Source organism: Medicago truncatula, chromosome 5 (assembly GCF_003473485.1).
Source record: "Medicago truncatula cultivar Jemalong A17 chromosome 5, MtrunA17r5.0-ANR, whole genome shotgun sequence".
Classification (NCBI taxonomy): Eukaryota; Viridiplantae; Streptophyta; class Magnoliopsida; order Fabales; family Fabaceae; genus Medicago; species Medicago truncatula.
This window is the reverse complement of record NC_053046.1, coordinates 14784245-14806522: the sequence shown is the minus strand read 5'-3', so window position 1 is coordinate 14806522 and position 22278 is coordinate 14784245. Positions and strand designations below refer to the sequence as shown.

At 35.1% G+C, this 22278-nt stretch overlaps 2 protein-coding genes across 3 annotated transcripts; both read right to left on the bottom strand.

The window, feature by feature from the left end:
• Positions 1–219: 219 nt before the first annotated feature.
• On the bottom strand, positions 220–3816 carry LOC11415684 (uncharacterized). Of its 2 annotated transcripts, XM_013598273.3 has the most exons (4): positions 3563–3816; positions 3350–3471; positions 2354–2393; positions 220–541 (listed from the first exon to the last, which is right to left on the bottom strand). In XM_013598273.3, the coding sequence occupies exons 1-3, from the start codon at positions 3736–3738 to the stop codon at positions 2380–2382; spliced, it is 312 nt and encodes a 103-aa protein (XP_013453727.1). In that variant the 5' UTR covers positions 3739–3816; the 3' UTR covers positions 220–541; positions 2354–2379. The 2 variants fall into 2 exon arrangements, with proteins under 2 accessions (XP_013453727.1, XP_013453726.1); XM_013598272.3 differs by lacking the exon at positions 2354–2393 and having other exon boundaries at positions 3563–3814.
• A 14224-nt stretch (positions 3817–18040) lies between these two features.
• LOC11410659 (uncharacterized) lies at positions 18041–22278 on the bottom strand. Its single transcript, XM_003613188.4, has 3 exons — positions 22080–22278; positions 21877–21998; positions 18041–18382 (listed from the first exon to the last, which is right to left on the bottom strand). The coding sequence occupies exons 1-3, from the start codon at positions 22232–22234 to the stop codon at positions 18363–18365; spliced, it is 297 nt and encodes a 98-aa protein (XP_003613236.3). The 5' UTR covers positions 22235–22278; the 3' UTR covers positions 18041–18362.

Below are 22278 nucleotides of genomic sequence, written 5' to 3'. Positions count from 1 at the left end.
TGAAATTCTAATTGTTTTTAGATTACATTGGAAAAAATTTAAACAAAAAGTTAGGGTTATAAACAGAGTTTAAAAAACTGAAATGGTCGTCGACCAAAAATCTTAGCAACACTGATCCGGGATCATGATGAGGTTCGGTACGTACCATGCAAAAGAATTGTGTCAAAACTTGAGAGGTCACATAAATTGGACTGTGAAATTCATAATTAATAGATCATATCACATGATAAAAACTTTATCTGAAGATTCATTCAAAATAAAATCACTTCAAAACTAGTATACATTTTACATGAAAAATTTCCCAAACTGAAGGGTTAACCATCAGGAAAATACTGAATTCAAACAAACAAAAAAGACTTGGTAAATGTAAACAAGACGACTGCCACCTGAGAGTCTAAGTAGATAAATAAAATGAATCAAATTACATTATTGATCGCAGTACCTACAAGAAACAAGTATTGAAACAACCTGCACCTAACAGTATCTGGATGGCCTAGAAGCAAGATATCATTATCGGAATGTTATAAAGGTGTTGCAAAACCTGTCACAAAATCACAAGTAAATGTCAGGATTATTGTGTACTGAAGAATTTTTTTAGGTATCTAACAAGTGTTTTGGTAGCACTAATTTTTATCATTAAGTTCTGCAATCAATATTACTGCCAATTGGGTAGGGGTTCCAATCACAAGGGTACTATAAAATTAGTACACCCAACACAAGCATATATATATATATATATATATATATATATATATATATATATATATATATATATATATATATATATATATATATATATGCTAATGAATAGAGAAGCACAATATTATAAATGAGAACTTCGAGATGCAAGAATCCTATCAGCATATAGTTGATGATTTAAGTTAAGTAGTATGATGATTGGATGCATAAACTAAAAATATTACAAGGAAACAACTTTTGCAATCATCTAAAGAAAAAAAGAAATCAGATAAGAAAAGAAAAGGCATAGTAACTACTACCTATACTACCTTTGTCCCTAGATGTAATACCTCATTGAGCAAAACACAAGAATTAAGAAAAGTAGTTAGTACATTTTAAATTTGACAATAATGTACAATCTCTTTCCAAATCTATCCTTTAATTATTAAAGAGAGAAAAGGTTGTTCTTTTAATTTTCTCCATTTAATTGGGGGTATTTTTGTGAAAAAATAACTAATGCATTTTGTAATTTAAAGAGGGTCTTGTGGGAAGGGTCTTACGTATAGGGATAGAGCTAACTAACAATAAACCAATAACAAACTTCAAACAGAAATAAGTAGACAAATACAGCTTAATCTACTTTATCAATAAACTCTATCCATATCTATTAACTATATGCCAGATTTTTCCAGCCCAGGTTAATGTATCATAGCCAATCAATAATCCTAATTAAATCCCTTTTCAAGCATTGGTTTCAAAATAAAAGAAGAGTTTTGTGTTGTCAGCAGTCTTGCTGCCAAACCTTTTCCATCATACCATTAAAACAGGTCGGCCCTTGCAGGTCACAGCCCTCTCTGCCTAATGAGTAATGCCTATACACATGGTCACGGGTCGCATTTATAACAATGTTTACTGTATCTATCACTCTTGTTTGTTGTTTTATTTTTTGTTTCTAAAATTGTGAAACTTAGGTGGTGAGGTAATGTTATGTGCCTTCACATGAAGCACATTCTCTGTGATTGTTGGGTTCTCTGTAAACTGTTCAAATTAAGAAGGACCTTTAACTCATTATTTCATGTTCAAATTAATTGTACCATCATACTTCTATTTAAAGTTTAGAAACATAATTTTCGAAGGATCTTATACTCCTGTTATGATCACACAATTATAATCTTTTAACTCCCTTTTGACCCTAAATAGGATCTCGATTTTGAAAAACTTGGTTGGCGGAGTTTTAAAAAGAGCTTACAGGAGCAGTTAATAAGAATCACTTTTTTCCCTTTTCACAAATGCACAAAAAGATCCCAGAGCCCCGACCATTAGTCGGACATCAACATTATGCCAAAGTGTTGATATGGATCTTCCCACCAGCATCGGCACAGGCAATATAGCACCACCCGCCACAGCTTTGCCATTTCGTTTAGCAAGTTAATGTCCCTCAATTCCCATCTGTTTTTCGCATCATCATTAAAATCTATGCATATACTAAATTAGATTGAACCCCTATTAAGTCTTTCAGGCTAAATTTTCTACTTTTTTGTCACTACATTTGCCTATTCTTGTCAGGAACACAGCATGAAGATGGTATTTCAAATGTTCCTGGGTCCTCCCCCATACATAAAATAGTCTTAAACTTATCCTATTAAGGAAGTAAAAGTTGAAAGTGAAAACTTGCCTGCCTATGTATTTGAAACATTGTTTTTAAGTCACATCCGCTGTAATTGAATCAAATGGACACTTAAAATCAGTAATTAGGAACCATATTACCAACTACATTTGCCAATGAAATTGGGTGAATGAATAGTGGTGAAATGGTTACAAACAAATTGACCAGAAAATAAATGTGAGATGAAAATACAATAGTGAAATGTCAAATATCATTACCACTAAACTTTTCCCTGACATGAGAAACTAGAAGCCTTGTGACAAACAATGAAATTGAAAATGACTATTATACTTGAAATAAACTCAACAACAATTATGCTCAAATGATCACTATAACACCATAGAGTATCATTACGCCTATTCTCTAACACGTGTCTCTGAAGTTGTTATTGTTACTCTACACATTAACAGATACAGACATGCAAACAACCAATAATCTAGGCAGGGAAAGGACATAACTCATAACATAGGTCCAATAACAAGTTACAATCCTATTCACTAACAATCAGAGTTATTACTAATTACAGTCTCATTAAAGCTAAAAATATAATTAAAATGATGCAAAACATTTTTTTTTTGAAGAAGCTAAACTATCCCGCCCAAATTGGCAAAAATGATACAAAACATAATGTGGTACTATCGCCCCCTAGTTAGTTTTTATCATCTCAGACAATGTGGTTTTCAAATAAAATGAGAAAGAGTAGTTCTTAAAAAATATAAAAGTAAACCCTGATTTAGTTCTTAAGCATCATTGTCTCTCCAACTCAAACCCTAAAGTATATGTCTCAATCCATTTGTCGAATCTGTCTCATTAGTCCTACTGTTATATATCGACATAACACTAAAAGTATCATGACGGATAAACGTCTTAACTTGAATGTTATAGCATAAGCGCCTATCATATATAAGTGCTAATACTAATAGATAAGCACAAATAAGTCAATCCAAACAGACCCTACGCAACGACTTGAGCTACTGCATTGGAAGTTAAAGAGAATAATAGTACCTTCAGAAAGAACACCCCAGGTGTTATTATGCAAAGACAGCAGAGAAGTGAACAATGCAGAAGCAGTGACACTATGCAACGGCGTCAATGAGACCTGTGTACCAGCCAATTGCACCGGAAACCTAAAATACAACCATCATAATATAATTATTATTCAATTCAATTCATATACATTTAAATGAAATGATAGAAAATATATAAATTCTGATTTACCTTATGGAGTAGGAGAGTAAGCGTTTTTGTGGGGAAGCTTGAAAAGAAGAAGAAGAAGAAGAAGCAGAGGAATTGAATTTACAGGAGTTTGAAGAAGAAGAAGATCGACGAGATAATAGGGTTTTAGAAGAAGATGAAGCTATTTGGAAACATTTCCGACTACAGTTCGACGCCATTTCGTGTTCTCACTCAGAATGTTACTGAACTAGGAAGGACGCGCAGACAGAAGAAGGTGCTTGCCTCATGGGCCGGATCTTTTTACCCACAACAAATATGGGCTTTCAAGAATTGAGCAAATAGTCACTTTGGTCCCTCACTCTGCACCTCGCTGTCACATAGGTCTCTGACTCATGATTAAATGCAAGTCTCTGACTCTACACTTCCGTTATCACTTTAGTCTCTGACGTTAAAAAAATATGTTAAGTGATGATGTGGCGCATATGAGGTGTCACAAGGACCAAAGTGATAGTAGAAAATGGTCACTTTAGTCCCTGAATCAAAAATCAATATTCCCAAATTGAATTTCAAATTCCTAAATCCCTAAATGTCATCTAATCCTCTCTTTTGTTCAAAATTAATCTTCCATTAAACACAACTTATTGTTAGGTCCCTGACTGTGCATATTTACTATCAGTTAGGTCCCTGACAATGAATTAGCAAATCCATTAGCATCTATTACTCTTGATTATTGTTATATTCACATGATAATTCATATCTCTACCCCGTAGGTCTGAGCATACATTAATCAAGATCTCAAGATATATTCAAATGATAATTCATTTCAGTTGAATTTCTTTTAACATAATTTCTAACTTAAAATTTGTTCTACTTAGTAGGTACTAGTGCTACATCTAACATAAGTTGTTTATCTTTCCAATTTTATTATCAAATTTCTCACTTTAATTTTTACTTTCATGAGAAGCTAAAGCAACTAAAGCATAAGTTCTTTCAAGTAAATTAATAGCATGAATATGATATTTGATACTATTAAATCAACGCCTTTTTGTACAAATCCGAATGTCATTGTCTATGCACAATGTCTTAAACTATGGTAATAATAATCACAACAGACAACTTCAAGCATGTGTATTTTAGTAAGTGAATTTATGCATTAGTTATTCAAATCTCTCCACCAAAAATTGGATATTGTTGTTGAAAGACACATCAAAAATCAAGCTATGACTTTAAAATACTTACATGGATTATAATATACACATCGTTCATAATTCATTTCTCTATATATGTAATCCTGATGTCATTATATACTAAAGGGATAAAGAAGTAAAAGAACCACAACACTATGACACTACTATAAAACTCCAAACCTTAGCTCAACATACCATTGCCTCAAGATCAACTTTCAAGTCAAAAAAATCCATAATAGTCAGAGACTTTAGTGAAATTTCGTGTTTACTGTCAGAGACCAAACTAATAGTAAGTATGCACAATCAGGGACCTAACAGCAGATTGGTGTTTAATGGAAGATTGATTTTGAACAAAAGAAATAACTAGATGACATTTAAGGATTTAAGATTTAGGGATTTAGCGAATTGATATTCAATTTGGGCATATTGATTTTTGGTTCAGGGACCAAAGTGACCATTTTCTACTTTTACTTTGGTCCCTATGACACCTCATATGCGTCACATCATCACTTAACAAATTTTTTTAACGTTAGGTGTAACACCCCGTTACCCAAAAGGAATAAAATAGCATATAAACATCAGAGTATTACACCAAACGGGCATGCTACATCGCAACATCGAAATTCTTAAATAGAAAATAAAACTATTTAATTCAACAACAGTCTTAACTTCAAATTAATGCAGCGGAAAGTTTTGCATTTTCAATAGCAACAACAATATTTTAATCTCCAACAACATCTTGGCATTAAGCCTAAACAACAAAAGTTAGCCAATGAAAGGGCACATCAGCGAGTTCCAAAATTTGATACATGGAAGGGAAAACAACAATGAAATAATAAAATGACTCCCAACCCACGTATCAGAGCCCTAGACACGACTCTTGAGCCACCACCGACTACTCAGGATCACCTGCAAGTTACCCATAGGAAGGGCAACATTTTCAAGCAGAAGGGGTGAGATTCACAACAATAAATATAGATATTAAAATCATCAAATGAATCTAACACCCTATAACTTCAACATGTTCACTTGCAAATATTATAATTATTCACAATCACAACAATACCATCATAATCATCCACTTAACAAGTAGTATACAATGTATATAATATCATCAGCATCAACAATACACCAAGACCACAATGAATACACACATATAAGAATGTATATCAAACATCAACATCATCATTACATCAAGACTCATGCAAATGACATGACCACTGCTAAGACACCATCTTAGACTTCTGAATGAGATGCAATTATGCATGTGGTACCAATCAGGACCGAGGCCCTCACCGCTTTTGAATGGTTAAAGCATTCATCAGGACCGAAGCCCTCACCGCTGTTGAGCAACTAGTACTCCAGGACCGAAGCCCTCACCGCTGTTTTTATGCATATGCAATGGACCTACTTGTGTATATCTACATACAACTGACCATGCAATGCAACTCCATGTGACTCCACTTAACTAACATGTATGATTAACAATTAAACATACAATGCATTCATCATCATCAATCAGCATCAAGTCCAGCAATTCAATCAATCAAATAGTGCATGATTATATAACTATGCTTAAATCCAACAACATCATGATACTACCACTCATGCACGAAAACAACACTCAGGAACTGAGTAGCTCGCCTCGCGAGCACATCTGCTCGCCATGGCGAGTTCATAAAAACACTAGCTCGCCATGGCGAGTTCAAGGCGAACTCGAGGCGAGTGAAAAACAGATGCTCTCGGGAAAAAGTGACATTTTCCCACTCAAACTCCAATTCTAAGTTCCCTATTCATCTTTTTAACCTAAAACTTCCACCATTCATCTTTAAAATCATCTAGGTACCTTAAACCACTCCCAAAACATCTTATAACAACTTTTCAAAAATCACATTTTGTTTGGGCTTACTCGCCATGGCGAGTTGGACTGCTCGCGAGGCGAGTAGTGACATTGCTCACTCGCGAGGCGAGACATGAATGCTCGCGAGGCGAGCGATGAACGTCAGTACGGCCAGAAAACTGGTTTTTCCCCAAAATCCCATTTTTCTTCCAATCACTCCCCAAATCAGTTTACAGATGTAAATTAACTTCCTGTATGCAACTGGAACCTATTTCTAACATCAATTCATGATTACAACATCAAAAACTACAATTTCATCATAAAACCCAAAATCCCCAATTTCCACCAAAACCTGTTAAACTCAAAATCAGACTTTAATTTCTACACTATTGAAGTAAACCCCACCCTTACCTTAGTTCAGAATGAAAAATGCACAGCAAAAAGGGTTCCTCTGGTTCTTCTCTCTTGCTCCTGGTTTTCTCTTCCTTGGCTTGGTTTCACGTAAAACTGTTTCTGACTCTCACTTCCTATTTTCTTAACTTCCCACTTAAGAGTAACTCCCTCCTAATTGCACTTAACTCCTCCAAATTCCTAATAACTCCAATTAATTCCCCAAACACCAAAATAATTAATATTTCATACTTATTTTTAATTATTATTAAATAAACCATATGGTAAAATAATGTACCACATAAAACATCCAAAAATCACATATATATAAATATATGCATAAACTCCACATAAATCACCAAACATCATACATAATAATACATATATATATATATATATATACTCCACATAATAAAATTAATTAAATAACTAGGGCGTTACAACTCTCCCCAAATCACAGAATTTCGTCCTCGAAATCTTACCTCAAGCAAACAACTCCGGATACGACTCCCGCATCTTACTCTCCAGCTCCCAAGTCAAACTTTCACCAGTCGCTCCACCCCAAACGACTCTCACAAGAGGTATCTCTTTACCCCTCAAGGACTTCACCTTCCTGTCATCAATCCTCAACGGCACAGTCTCAACAGTCAAGTTGTCCCTAACCTGCACATCATCATCTCTCGGAATCACATGAGAAGGATCCGCAACATACTTCCGAAGCTGAGAAACATGAAACACATCGTGCAAGTTCGAAAGATGTGGTGGCAAACCAACTCTATATGCCACTGTACCAATTCTCTCTGAAATCTGATACGGACCAATAAACTTAGGAGTCAACTTTCTCGACTTCAAAGCACGTCCAACACCCGTCAAAGGAGTGACCCTCAGAAAAACATGATCACCCTCCTGAAACTCAAGATCCTTTCTTCGCTTGTCATGGTAACTCTTCTGTCGACTCTGCGAAGCTTTCATCTTTTCTCTTATCAACCTGACTTTCTCAGTAGTCTCATGCACCAAATCCGGTCCCAACACAACACTTTCACCCGACTCAAACCAGCATAAAGGAGTCCTACACCTCCGGCCATACAAGGCTTCGAACGGTGCCATACCAATACTCGAGTGATAGCTGTTGTTATAAGTAAACTCAATCAAAGGCAAGTGACTATCCCAAGCTCCACCTTGCTCAAGCACACACACTCTCAACAAATCTTCCAATGATTGAATTGTCCTCTCCGACTGACCATCTGTTTGAGGATGATAAGCCGAACTCAACTTCAACTTTGAACCCAAAGCGTCCTGTAAACTTTTCCAGAACCTAGAAGTGAACCTCGGATCTCTATCTGACACAATGCTAGACGGAACACCATGAAGCTTCACCACACTGTGAATATAAATCTCTGCTAACTGCGCTACCGGATAACTGATATTAATAGGAATGAAATGTGCCGACTTCGTCAACCGGTCGACAACTACCCAAATGGCATCATGTCCTTTCGAAGTGTTCGGTAAACTCGTTACAAAATCCATGGAGATACTGTCCCACTTCCACTCCGGTACATCTAACGGTGTCAACAACCCTGCAGGCTTCTGATGCTCAACCTTGGACTTCTGACAAATCAAACAGGCATAAACAAACTGAGCAACATCTCTTTTCAAACCGGACCACCAAAACAGTTTCTTCAAATCATGATACATTTTTGTAGCCCCCGGGTGAATACTCAACCTACTCTTGTGACTCTCCTCAAGAATCAACTTCTTCAACTCTTCATTGTCAGGAATACAAACTCTACCTCTGAACCTCAGCACCCCCTGATCATCAACTTTGAAATCACTATCCTCAGTGTCATTACCAGAAGTCATCAAATCAACAAATTTCAAATCTTCTTTCTGAGCTTCTCGGATACTGTTCAAGAAATCACTATCAATTTTCAACATTCCCAACTGTATACTCTGGGGTGACAATTCACAGACAAGACTCATATCTCTGAACTGTTCTAACAACTCAAACTCTTTCACCATCAAAGCAGACATGTGCAACGTTTTCCTACTCAAAGCATCAGCAACCACATTGGCCTTACCAGGATGGTAATTCAAGCCAAAATCAAAATCCTTCAGTAACTCTAACCACCTCCTCTGCCTCATGTTCAGTTCCTTCTGGTCAAATAAATACTTCAAACTTTTATGATCACTGAACACCTCAAATCTGGAACCGTACAAATAATGCCTCCAAATTTTCAAAACAAACACCACTGCAGCTAACTCCAGGTCATGTGTAGGATAATTCTTCTCATGAATACGCAACTGCCTAGAAGCATACGCTACCACCCTACCATCTTGCATCAGAACACCACCTAAGCCCAGCTTAGATGCATCACAATACACAACAAACGGTTCTTCTGGTTTAGGCAAAATCAAAACAGGAGCAGTTGTCAATCTTCGCTTCAATTCATTGAAACTACTCTCACACTGAGCATCCCACACAAAAGACTTACCCTTACAGGTCAACTGTGTCAACGGAAGAGCCAACTTCGAAAACCCTTCTATGAACCTGCGGTAATAACCAGCCAAACCCAGAAAACTTCTAATCTCAGTTACCGACTTCGGAGTCTCCCATTGTGATACCGCATCAACCTTTGAAGGATCCACTGCAATACCACTACCAGAAATAATGTGACCCAGGAAACTTACTTCATTTAACCAGAACTCACATTTTGACAACTTAGCATACAACCTCTTTTCCTTCAACACTTGCAACACTATTCTCAGATGCTCTGCGTGTTCCTCCTCATTCTTGGAATAAATTAAGATATCATCAATAAATACCACCACAAACTTATCCAGAAAAGCATGGAAAATTCGGTTCATGTACTCCATAAAAACACCAGGCGCATTAGTAACACCGAAAGGCATCACTTTGTACTCGTAATGACCATAACGTGTCCTAAAGGCCGTCTTCTGCATATCCTCATCCTTTACCTTTATCTGATGATAACCAGACCTCAAATCAATCTTACTGAAAATCTTGGCACCAACCAACTGATCCATCAAGTCGTCAATTCTAGGAAGCGGATACCTGTTCTTGATCGTAACTTTGTTCAACTGACGGTAATCTATGCAAAGTCTCATACTACCATCCTTCTTCTTTACCAACAACACCGGTGCTCCCCAAGGTGAAACACTGGGTCTTACAAACTTCTTATCTAATAGGTCCTCCAACTGTTTCTTCAACTCAGCCAACTCAGAAGCTGACATACGGTACGGTGCCATCGACACCGGCTTAGTTCCTGGAACAAGATCAATTGAGAACTCAACCTCCCTCTCTGGTGGCACATCAGGAATCTCATCAGGGAATACTTCTGGAAATTCATTCACTACAGGTAAACCATCAACCACAGCTTGATTTTCTAACGACAATTGTGCCATTAAAGAATACATCAGGATACCATCACGTTCAAACTGTTTCATCTGTTTCGTAGACAGAAGCTCAACCTCACCTTCTTCTTCAACAGAAGAGAAATGTACCGTCTTACTAAAGCAGTTGATATGAACCCGATTATATTCTAACCAATTCATACCAAAGATAACATCCATACCCGTCAACGGAAGACAAACTAAATCAATCACAAAATCTCTACCAAACATAGATATAGGACACCGCAGACAAACAAGAGAAGTGGTTACTGAACCCTTAGCTGGAGTTTCAACAACCATTTCCCCTTTCATATCAGACACATCTAAACCCAACTTATATGCACATTCAATAGCAATAAAACAATGAGTAGCACCAGTATCAATAATAGCAATTAAAGGAGTACTATTAAAGAAACAAGTACCTCTGATAAGTCGGTCCTCATTAGGAGTCTGCGTACCAGTCAAAGCAAACACTTTCCCACCAATTCTAGTCTTCCTCGGCTCAGGACACTGTGAACTAATATGACCTTCCCCATTGCAGTTGTAACAGACAATGTCCCCACGCTTGCATTCAGCCAAACTGTGACCCTTCTGACCACACCTGAAGCACTTCCTATCATCTCTCCCACAGACATTACTCTTGTGGCCTTTCTCACCACACTTGTAACAAACAATCTCAGCTGGAGCATCTCTCCTCTTGGGCCTCCTATCATCACCCATCCTCTGCTTTCCTTTGTCAGTAGGAGCACTGTAAGGCTTAGGACGATTCTGTTGTCCCTTACCCCTCCTCTCACTCATAATCTTATAATGAGCTTTGGTGTCTTCTTCATAGATTCTGCACCTATTAACCAACTCAGAGAAGACTCTGATCTGCTGATACCCAATAGCCCTTTTGATGTCAGCCCTCAACCCATTCTCAAACTTGATACACTTGGAGAACTCAGCTGTCTCCGCACTGTAATGAGGGTAGAATGTGGCAAGCTCCACAAACTTTGCAGCATACTCTGTGACAGACATGTCACCCTGTTTCAACTCCAGAAATTCAATCTCCTTCTTACCTCTGACATCTTCTGGAAAATACCTGCCTAGGAACTCCTTCCTGAACATGGTCCAGGTAACCACAACATCACCCTGTTCCAACACAGGCAGCAAACTCACCCACCAATCATCAGCCTCCTCAGCTAGCATGTGCGTCCCAAACCGCACCTTTTGAACCTCGGAACACTGCATGACCCTGAAAATCCTTTCAATTTCCTTCAGCCACTTCTGTGCACCGTCAGGATCATACCTACCCTTGAAAGTTGGTGGATGATTCCTCAGGAAAGTCTCAAGCATCCTGGTTCCATCACCACCAGTTTCAGCCTTAGGTTGCTGTTGAACAGCTTGAGCTACAGCCTCAAGCGCAGCAACAAGAGCAGCATCACTACTTCCAGTCATCTCGAGGTTCTACACGACAAACAACAACTCAGAACAACAACAAAAAGCAACAACAAAGTTGACACTCTATCCTAGGTGGCTCAACAAGACTCTACTACTCGGCCGGACGGACCAACCTGCTCTGATACCAAATTGTAACACCCCGTTACCCAAAAGGAATAAAATAGCATATAAACATCAGAGTATTACACCAAACGGGCATGCTACATCGCAACATCGAAATTCTTAAATAGAAAATAAAACTATTTAATTCAACAACAGTCTTAACTTCAAATTAATGCAGCGGAAAGTTTTGCATTTTCAATAGCAACAACAATATTTTAATCTCCAACAACATCTTGGCATTAAGCCTAAACAACAAAAGTTAGCCAATGAAAGGGCACATCAGCGAGTTCCAAAATTTGATACATGGAAGGGAAAACAACAATGAAATAATAAAATGACTCCCAACCCACGTATCAGAGCCCTAGACACGACTCTTGAGCCACCACCGACTACTCAGGATCACCTGCAAGTTACCCATAGGAAGGGCAACATTTTCAAGCAGAAGGGGTGAGATTCACAACAATAAATATAGATATTAAAATCATCAAATGAATCTAACACCCTATAACTTCAACATGTTCACTTGCAAATATTATAATTATTCACAATCACAACAATACCATCATAATCATCCACTTAACAAGTAGTATACAATGTATATAATATCATCAGCATCAACAATACACCAAGACCACAATGAATACACACATATAAGAATGTATATCAAACATCAACATCATCATTACATCAAGACTCATGCAAATGACATGACCACTGCTAAGACACCATCTTAGACTTCTGAATGAGATGCAATTATGCATGCGGTACCAATCAGGACCGAGGCCCTCACCGCTTTTGAATGGTTAAAGCATTCATCAGGACCGAAGCCCTCACCGCTGTTGAGCAACTAGTACTCCAGGACCGAAGCCCTCACCGCTGTTTTTATGCATATGCAATGGACCTACTTGTGTATATCTACATACAACTGACCATGCAATGCAACTCCATGTGACTCCACTTAACTAACATGTATGATTAACAATTAAACATACAATGCATTCATCATCATCAATCAGCATCAAGTCCAGCAATTCAATCAATCAAATAGTGCATGATTATATAACTATGCTTAAATCCAACAACATCATGATACTACCACTCATGCACGAAAACAACACTCAGGAACTGAGTAGCTCGCCTCGCGAGCACATCTGCTCGCCATGGCGAGTTCATAAAAACACTAGCTCGCCATGGCGAGTTCAAGGCGAACTCGAGGCGAGTGAAAAACAGATGCTCTCGGGAAAAAGTGACATTTTCCCACTCAAACTCCAATTCTAAGTTCCCTATTCATCTTTTTAACCTAAAACTTCCACCATTCATCTTTAAAATCATCTAGGTACCTTAAACCACTCCCAAAACATCTTATAACAACTTTTCAAAAATCACATTTTGTTTGGGCTTACTCGCCATGGCGAGTTGGACTGCTCGCGAGGCGAGTAGTGACATTGCTCACTCGCGAGGCGAGACATGAATGCTCGCGAGGCGAGCGATGAACGTCAGTACGGCCAGAAAACTGGTTTTTCCCCAAAATCCCATTTTTCTTCCAATCACTCCCCAAATCAGTTTACAGATGTAAATTAACTTCCTGTATGCAACTGGAACCTATTTCTAACATCAATTCATGATTACAACATCAAAAACTACAATTTCATCATAAAACCCAAAATCCCCAATTTCCACCAAAACCTGTTAAACTCAAAATCAGACTTTAATTTCTACACTATTGAAGTAAACCCCACCCTTACCTTAGTTCAGAATGAAAAATGCACAGCAAAAAGGGTTCCTCTGGTTCTTCTCTCTTGCTCCTGGTTTTCTCTTCCTTGGCTTGGTTTCACGTAAAACTGTTTCTGACTCTCACTTCCTATTTTCTTAACTTCCCACTTAAGAGTAACTCCCTCCTAATTGCACTTAACTCCTCCAAATTCCTAATAACTCCAATTAATTCCCCAAACACCAAAATAATTAATATTTCATACTTATTTTTAATTATTATTAAATAAACCATATGGTAAAATAATGTACCACATAAAACATCCAAAAATCACATATATATAAATATATGCATAAACTCCACATAAATCACCAAACATCATACATAATAATACATATATATATATATATATATATACTCCACATAATAAAATTAATTAAATAACTAGGGCGTTACATTAGGAACTAAAGTGATAACGGAAGTGCAGAGTCAGGGACTTATTTGTGTTTAGGGAGTTGCAGAATCAGGGACTAAAGTGATTATTTGCTCTTCAAGAATTATGTGCATTTTTTTAACCGGTATCATATTTGTGCAACTGTAGAGATTAATCTCTCAAAGCGAATGGATAAAACTATAGATGATGGTAGAGCATTTAAGATTTAAATCTACGCATCTCCATTAGTGTCGTATTGTAATTGTAACTAGTATTACTATTATTTAATTTGTAAATTTTGAAATATCAATGTCTAATTTGTAATGTTTGTTATTTTTTATTTTTTGTATCCCTTAAAAAGTTATTATTTTTATTTTTTTCTTTATAGAGAAGTTTAATATTATATATGTGGGTTAGGTGGTCCACGATAATTAAAATCTATATGAAACTTCAACCATGATTGATGTTGATTTTCAAACGCAAGTTTACGATCTTCTTTTTTATACTACCATCTAACAATGTCAATGACTGACATTGATTGTCAAACGCACAAGTTTACGATCTTCTTTTTTATACTGTTAGTTTAGTGAATTTAATTTTTTTTTTTTTTTGGGGATTTGAACCTCAAACTTTGTATATTTTCTGCATTGTTCATACCAACTGAGTTAAGCTCACGAGGACGGTGAATATAGTATCAATGCATAAGCAATTGAGGAGATAAATTATGTTTGTATAAGATATTTCCACTTTAGATAAGATACAACTAGATTTAATTAACAATTGTAAATGAACTGAATTTGTTATGTAGCATATGCAATGCATATATGTTCCATTTCAATCCTAATCACTAATGATCGTGTCCATAATATTTAGTTTCGCCTTCAACTTGTATCATTCTTTTGCCATATTTTCTCCAACTTGTGCGGTAATTAGAATCGACAATCTAGGAATTCTAACCACACCCTAACAAAAGAAAACGACAAGTTTTAAACATAAACAACATATTATGAACACTAACAATGGTATTAGGATGAAAATTTGACATAGGAATATAACAATTATTAGAAACACAAGAACATGCATATGAAACACAAGAACATAGCAACCATTTAAAAATGATTTTTTTTATTTTTAGAAATAGAAATATAAGTAGAAAAGACAATCCAAGTCGGTAAAGCAAAACATCAAGTCGGGTTTTGAAACGAAAGATAACCATCTTAGGTATCTTTGATTTCTCTTCCATTCTCCTTTGTTTCTAATTTTATTTATGATTGTTTCTGAGTTTTTTTTTTTTTTTTTATATAAAATTGATGGTTATTTATGAGGATGAGATCTAGTTTATGGTGGCCAAGGGTTTGTGTGATGATTAAAGGTTAAAGAAGATGCATGAAGTAACAAAAAAAAAAAGGATGGTGGAGTGCAAGACTCTCATCTGTTGGTTCCAACTCTTCCCTCTATCTTTTGTTGTGATTTTTTCATTCAAATTTATACTCAAAACTAGGTTAAGTTCCTCTTTAGAAGATGTCAAAACTTGTGGTTGGGTGCAACAAAATTATGTACCTTTGTTGTTTTTTGTTTGTTGAAGGATGTACCTTTGTTGTTTCTTTTAGGACTGCGAAGGTGGTCTCAAAATTGAACAGAAAAACGGAGATGCATGTGATGTTTTAAGCTAAAAATGGAATAAGGAAAAACCAAGCGGAAAAGAGAAATTGAGATTTTCCTCAATAAGAACGATATGTTGGGTTTTTGTCATGCAAAATAGCCTTACTATAATTTGTTCTTTTTGCTTTTGTGTTTTTCTGTTTTTAATGTTTTCTTTTTATTTTCAATTTGTAATATTATTTTTGTTGTAATTTGATTTTTTACTAAATTTATTTTATTAAAATAATTTTAGTTAAAAGTAAATTGATTGTGAAGTGATTTATATTTCAAATTGAAAGCTATAAATCCTAAAGAGAGAAGAAATCTCGCAAAGGAGAAAAAGTCGCCCATAAATTCCATACCTATAAAATTCAATAAATAAGATGTTTTTGAAGCTCAAAGAAAATATCACATCTTGATCTATACTTGTCTAAATAAGATGTTTTTATACATTTTAAAAGCTAATAGAAATATCTACAAGACTACAACTCTATTGTTTATAGAAAAATCATATTCAACTTTTAACGTAGTAGAGACTTTACTACACAGATTGAAGGTGTGATGTTTCATTTGTTGATTTGGTTATCTACTTCTGATGGCAATATCTTGAGTTTTTTTTTTTTTTTTTGGCAAACAATATTTGAGTTATAAATATTATTGAGATAAAAATTAAGTAATTTGAAAGCTAATAACCTTTAAAAAAAAACTTATGAATGCGATGAATATAAATAGACTTGTTTCAAGTGTCATATCATTACTCAGAGTCAATTATATAGTTATCTTGAATAATGATCTAAGAAAACTAATCATTGAGACTAATCCAAATTATAAGACAAAAAAATGAAGACATATTGAATACGATGTTGTTCAAAAGAACATTTTCACTTTTTTAACTTTTTTTTATTTTTTTATTATTAATGATCATTTTTCAATATTTTTTAAAGGATTCAAGTTTGATATCTTAAAGACAAAGTTAAACTCTTACCACCAAATTAAAATGTACATCCTAACTTTTAGACCCATTTTGAATATATATCTTCATTTATCATTAACTCTTTTTTTTTTCCTCTCGTTCTATATTGCAAGTGCGAAAAGAAAAACTACATGGAGCTTCAAATGCTTGTTCTTTTTATCTATATAAAAGTTACACGGAGCTTCTCAATTCTAACAATACTTTGTTAATTATCTAAAACTACAGATTTTTAGAGACGCTAATGAGAAGAAAAGATGACGAATGCTTTTGCAGCTCCAATTATACTAGAGATGGTGGCATGGCTTGAAGGATGTAAAAGTCACTAGCGCTATGAATATTGATAAGAATTTGATTTTAAGAACATGTTAGAAATTAGAATCGTTGCCAATTTTTGTGCCTCGAGAAAATATTAGCTTATGCTAAAATTTTCATATAGTTGTGATAAATATATAGATATGCTTACTTAGAAGTTTGATGTTGCAACTTAAAAAGAGGTGCACCTCTTTCTATGAAGAATGTTGAATGGTACCAAAGGAACTAGCCTGGTGCTATCATTTTTCCCCAACTCCGTCAATGTTCTTATTTTTGGTTCTAAAGAGTATAGAGGCGAAATTCTCACACTAAGTACCAAGAAATGAGGAACTACGTGTTCAAACCTACGTTCCAACAAATCATAATCTCAATGTAATCTTATCATTTGAGTTGTAATTGCAGGACCCATCCATTATGCTCAACTAAATATTACAAATGGCTAGTGAAATGTACAAATGGAAAATAAATATTGTACCTTACAAACTTCAGTTTGAATTGAATGGTTTAATTATAAGCCTACTTGATGTAATCGGTGGTTTCAGCAAGTAAGATTGAAATTTGAATACTGGATTTCCATTTTCTTTTGGCTAACGTAACGTGATTGTCAGTAAAGACCAGGTAAAACACAATGGAGACAATGATTTCATTTCATCTTTGAATCGAAATTTTACAGATGTTATGATTTTCTTAGAATAGTTCAGTTGGTTGAAGTTAACTTCAGTGTTGAGGTAGAAAATGATTCACATTAGGTGTGTTAACGAACCTAAGCAACAAACTTCAAGCTAAATCAAACATCCCATAATTCATAATCCCGTACACATGTATGTGTGTCTGTCCCAGAATAAGTCATCTCCATTTCTTCAATTGCTATAGATTTGAAAAATATAAAAATGACAGTTTAAGATTATATGGAGAGAAGACATTGAGAAAATTTGTTTGTTTACTGCGGCACAACTCTCGGTAAACCACATCAATCATATATGTTCACCGATTAGAATAAAAAACATGGTGAGCATGAAGTTCGGTATGCACCATGCAAAAGCAATGGGAGAGGCAATATAGTTTTGGACTAGATAATCATAACCAATAGGAGATCCGAGATCATATATAACATGATAACAAATTTAACTGAAGATTCATGAAAAATATTGCTTGAAAAGCCGATATACATTTTACATGAAAAATTTCCCAAATTGAAGGGTTAGCCATCAGGAAAAACGGGAAGTTCAAACAGAAAACACCTTGTAAATGTAAACAAGATGATTGCACCTGACAGTCTCAGTAACTAAGAAATTAATCAAATTACATTATTAATCACAACACCTACTAGAAACAAGTATTGAAACAAAACCTGCACCTAATAGCATCTGGATAGCCTAAAATCAAAAATATCAGCGGTATGCTATAGGGGTGTTGCAAAACCTGCGACAAAATGAAAGCAAATGTCAAGGTTATTGTGTGTTAAAGAAAACTTAGGTATCCATCGTATGTTTTGGTAGCAGTAATTTTTATCATTTGGTTCTGCAATCAATATTACTGCCAAATCGATAGGGGTACCAATCCCAGGGGTAGTTTCATTTAGTACACCCACCACAAACATGACAAAGCAATATGCTAATGACTAGAGAAGCACATTAAATAAAGACATTTGCATCCTTCAAAATCAAAACGCAAGAATCCTATCAAATTATATTGATGAGAAAAAATAATCAATGAGAAAAGGCAGCATAACTATTAAACAAAACAGTTAAACAAAACAAAAACTCAAACAAAACCATGTAAACAAAAAATTGACCTTAAGTTACTTTCTCAATAAAATCTATCCACATCTAATCAAACTCCATGCCAGATTAACCCAGCTCAGTCCAATGTTGCATAGCCAAACAACAATCATAGTGAAATCCTTTTCCTAGGTGTTTAGTTTTAGAAAATAAGAAGAGCTATGTGAAACCTGTTCACCTACACTACAGTGCTAGTGCCATGCCTTTTCCATCATACAAGCCAAACTCATCTTCCTTTTGGCCTAGATGTAAATTAAAGAACCTAAAAAGTGAGACACGAACCTCTCTTCAGCCAAGTCCTTATTTAATATTTCAAAGAAAAATTAGTATAAAACATATCACAAGATTATTTTCTCGATCCATTCGAATAAGTAGAAATCACATTTTCTGTTTTGGATTTTTCGACAATGCAGATTAGAGATGGCACCACTGTTATAAAAAGAGAGTACACTAGTAGTAGTATCCTATGAGTTTGACCGGTTCATCCAAACCCGCTTTCACATCAGATCAAAAAGTTTCTAGATCAGGTTATATCGCAAAGTGAAATTATAATGTCTTGTATTGAAGAGCGTATAAAACTTCAGAGAAAAAGAGCTAATAAAATTTGGACCTAGTTCATTTGACCTACTTACATCCTTCCCCCACCCAACCAGACAACCAGCCCCCTTTCGTCTCACCCATCTGCCCTAACTTACAAAACTGCAAAACTCATGGTTGAGCACTGTTATGTGCCTTCACATAAAGTATCTCTCTGATCTTCGGGTTCTCTGTAAACTGTATTATTCCTTTTTCCTTAATTTTTCTTTTCATAATTATCAATAACTACTAATCAAATTTGAATTTGACTCATTATTTAATTTTAAAATTGATTATATTATATATATATATATATATATATATATATATATATATATATATATAACAGGATCTTTTACACTCATGTTATGATTTTTAAATTTTATGATTGTTTTAGCTCCGTTTTGATCCTAAATAGAAACTCAAATTTGCAAAACTCAGTTGGCATAGTTTTCAAAAGTTGAAGCAGGAGCAGCTATAAGAAATTTTAAGATCTTTGAAAGTGAAAACTTGCCTGACTACGTATTTGAAACTTTGTTTTTAGGGCACATCCGTTGTAATTGAATCAAATGGACACTTAACATTAGTAATTAGAAACAAAATTACCAACTAAGTTTGCAAACGAAGTTGGGTGAATTTGCCAATGAAATTGGGTGAATAGTGGTGAAATGGTTACAAACAAATTGACCAGAAAATAAACGTGAGACAATAATACTACAATTAAATCTCAAAGATCATTACCACTTAGATTTTCTCCACCATGAGAAACTAGAATCCTTGTGACAAACTATGATATTGCAAATGAATATTGTACTTGAAGAAAATCCAATAACGATTATGCCCGAATGATCACTATACTATGTTATGACCGAAATAGCAGATCAAATAACAGTGCAAAGTACAATTACATTCACACCTATTTTTTATACATGTTTCCAATGTTATTGCTATTCGGCTATTCCACACATCAATAGATGCTGCCATGCAGACAACCAATAATCTATCCAGGGAAAGGACATAACATCAGACAATAACAAGTTCCAATCCTACTCACTAACAAACTAAAAAAAAGATTTATTACAGCCATATTGAAGGAATTTTTTTTATAAATGACAGAAAACATGATATATGGTAATATGGCCTCTTCTTTATTTATTTATCATACAAAAACTGTGGTTTTCAAGACAACAGAAATGGTGCTAACAGTTGAAATGAAAGGACAGAGAGTAGTTTTTTAAACAAAAGTGTAAACCCTCGATTTAGTCCTTCAAGTATCACACTCTCTCAAACTTAATCCCTGGTATGTTTGGATTGGTGGTATAGGATAAAATTGAGTTGAATGAAATGTAATAGGATTACATTCATTTTTTAAAATCTAACTAGACTATTCTATTTCGTTCTACTTCATTCCACCATATACCACCAATCCAAATATACCGTGAAGTATATATCCCAAACCTTTTGTCAAATCTATCTTGTTAGTCTTGTTGTTACATATTAACAAAGCATATGGGTATGTTTGGATGGAGTGTTTAGGAGGAAAGGGTTTTGGGGGTAAATCTATATTTTGATATATGTTTCAGATTTTTAAAATATTGAAAAAATAACATGATGATGATTATATAACATTTTTTTATCAGTTATATAACATTTCAATCACACTTAACTTTTTAAAAAACATTTTATAGCTTCCTTAATTTAGAAAAGAAAAGTAAGCCCTCCTCCCCTCGAAAATCGTGCATCCAAACATTCCTAAGACTAAAGTGACCGACTTGACAAAACCGTATACCTACATATAAAATGCTAGTTATTTCCATAAACTTAAGGGAATAAGTAGAACATTCAGTGACAAAACCCTAGATTAGCTATTGAACAGGAGCAACCAACAATCAAATACAGTTCTTGAAAATTTCTAGTCTTTAATGTCATGTCCAAGCATCTAAATCTAAATGGTAGACTGTCCCATTTACATATCTATTAAGTGTAAAGTTTTAAATTAAACGTAACAAACTTACTTTAGAAATCCATGTACAAATGTATTTGAACACTAGTCCTGTAATAGTGACTTTGTTTGCCATGGATTTATACTTCGTTTACTGCAATATGTACAACTATCTTATTAATTTTCACCAAACACTTAAAGAGCTTATGGACATTTCCTATGAAGCACGGACACTCCTCGGATTAGGCGTGTCCCGGTGTTGGACACGTGTTGCGTCCGACATGACACCGACACATATAATTACACTAAATTATGTGCTTTTCTCAAATTATATTCTTCCCATGTGAGCTTTAGTTTGCTTCAATAGATTCCTTCCTGATATTAAAATTTAGCTCTCACTCTCTAACAATAGAATCATATCAATCATGGTAGGTCTATCCTTAATAGGTAATAACTTCAGAAATATATTCTTCTCACGAGGTTATAACTTACTTTTACCAGCCAGCTTATAGTGTTTTTTTACAAGTAAATTCAAGTAGCTTATAGCTTATCCTTAATAAGTAATTAAATTGCAGGGAAATGAAGCGAAACAGTGAATGAAGAAGGAATAAAAATACCTTCAGAAAGAACGCCCCAGGTATTATTATGCAAAGACAAGAGAGAAGTGAATAATGCAGAAGCAGTGACACTATGCAATGGTGTCAATGATACCTGTGTACCAGCTAACTGCACCGGTAACCTAAAATGCAATCATAGTAATTATCATTCAATTCAATTTCAATTTCAATTCAGATAAAAAAATTGAGTGAATATTAATTACCAGGAATAAGAGCGTTTTTGTGGTGAAGCTTGAAAAGCAGAGGCGTTAAATTTATTGGCATTTGCAGAAGAAGAAGAAGGAGATCGGCGAGAAAATAAGGTTTTGGCGGAAGATGAAGCTATTCCGAGAGATTTTCTAGCACAGTTCGACGCCATTTCGTGTTCTCGCTACTCCGTCAGTGGCACGAAGGGAAAGAGTC

What these genes read in the sequence shown, in the direction of transcription:
- LOC11415684 (XM_013598272.3), bottom strand. Translation starts at nt 3,738, where the DNA reads ATGGCGTCGAACTGTAGTCGGAAATGTTTCCAAATAGCTTCATCTTCT. An exon ending in TTACTCTCCTACTCCATAAG is followed by an intron (nt 3,472 to 3,562) that starts GTAAATCAGAAT and finishes GTTGTATTTTAG; the next exon opens with GTTTCCGGTGCAATTGGCTG. An exon ending in CTGGGGTGTTCTTTCTGAAG is followed by an intron (nt 542 to 3,349) that starts GTACTATTATTC and finishes ATTTTGTGACAG; the next exon opens with GTTTTGCAACACCTTTATAA.
- LOC11410659 (XM_003613188.4), bottom strand. Translation starts at nt 22,234, where the DNA reads ATGGCGTCGAACTGTGCTAGAAAATCTCTCGGAATAGCTTCATCTTCC. An exon ending in CAAAAACGCTCTTATTCCTG is followed by an intron (nt 21,999 to 22,079) that starts GTAATTAATATT and finishes ATTGCATTTTAG; the next exon opens with GTTACCGGTGCAGTTAGCTG. An exon ending in CTGGGGCGTTCTTTCTGAAG is followed by an intron (nt 18,383 to 21,876) that starts GTATTTTTATTC and finishes ATTTTGTCGCAG; the next exon opens with GTTTTGCAACACCCCTATAG.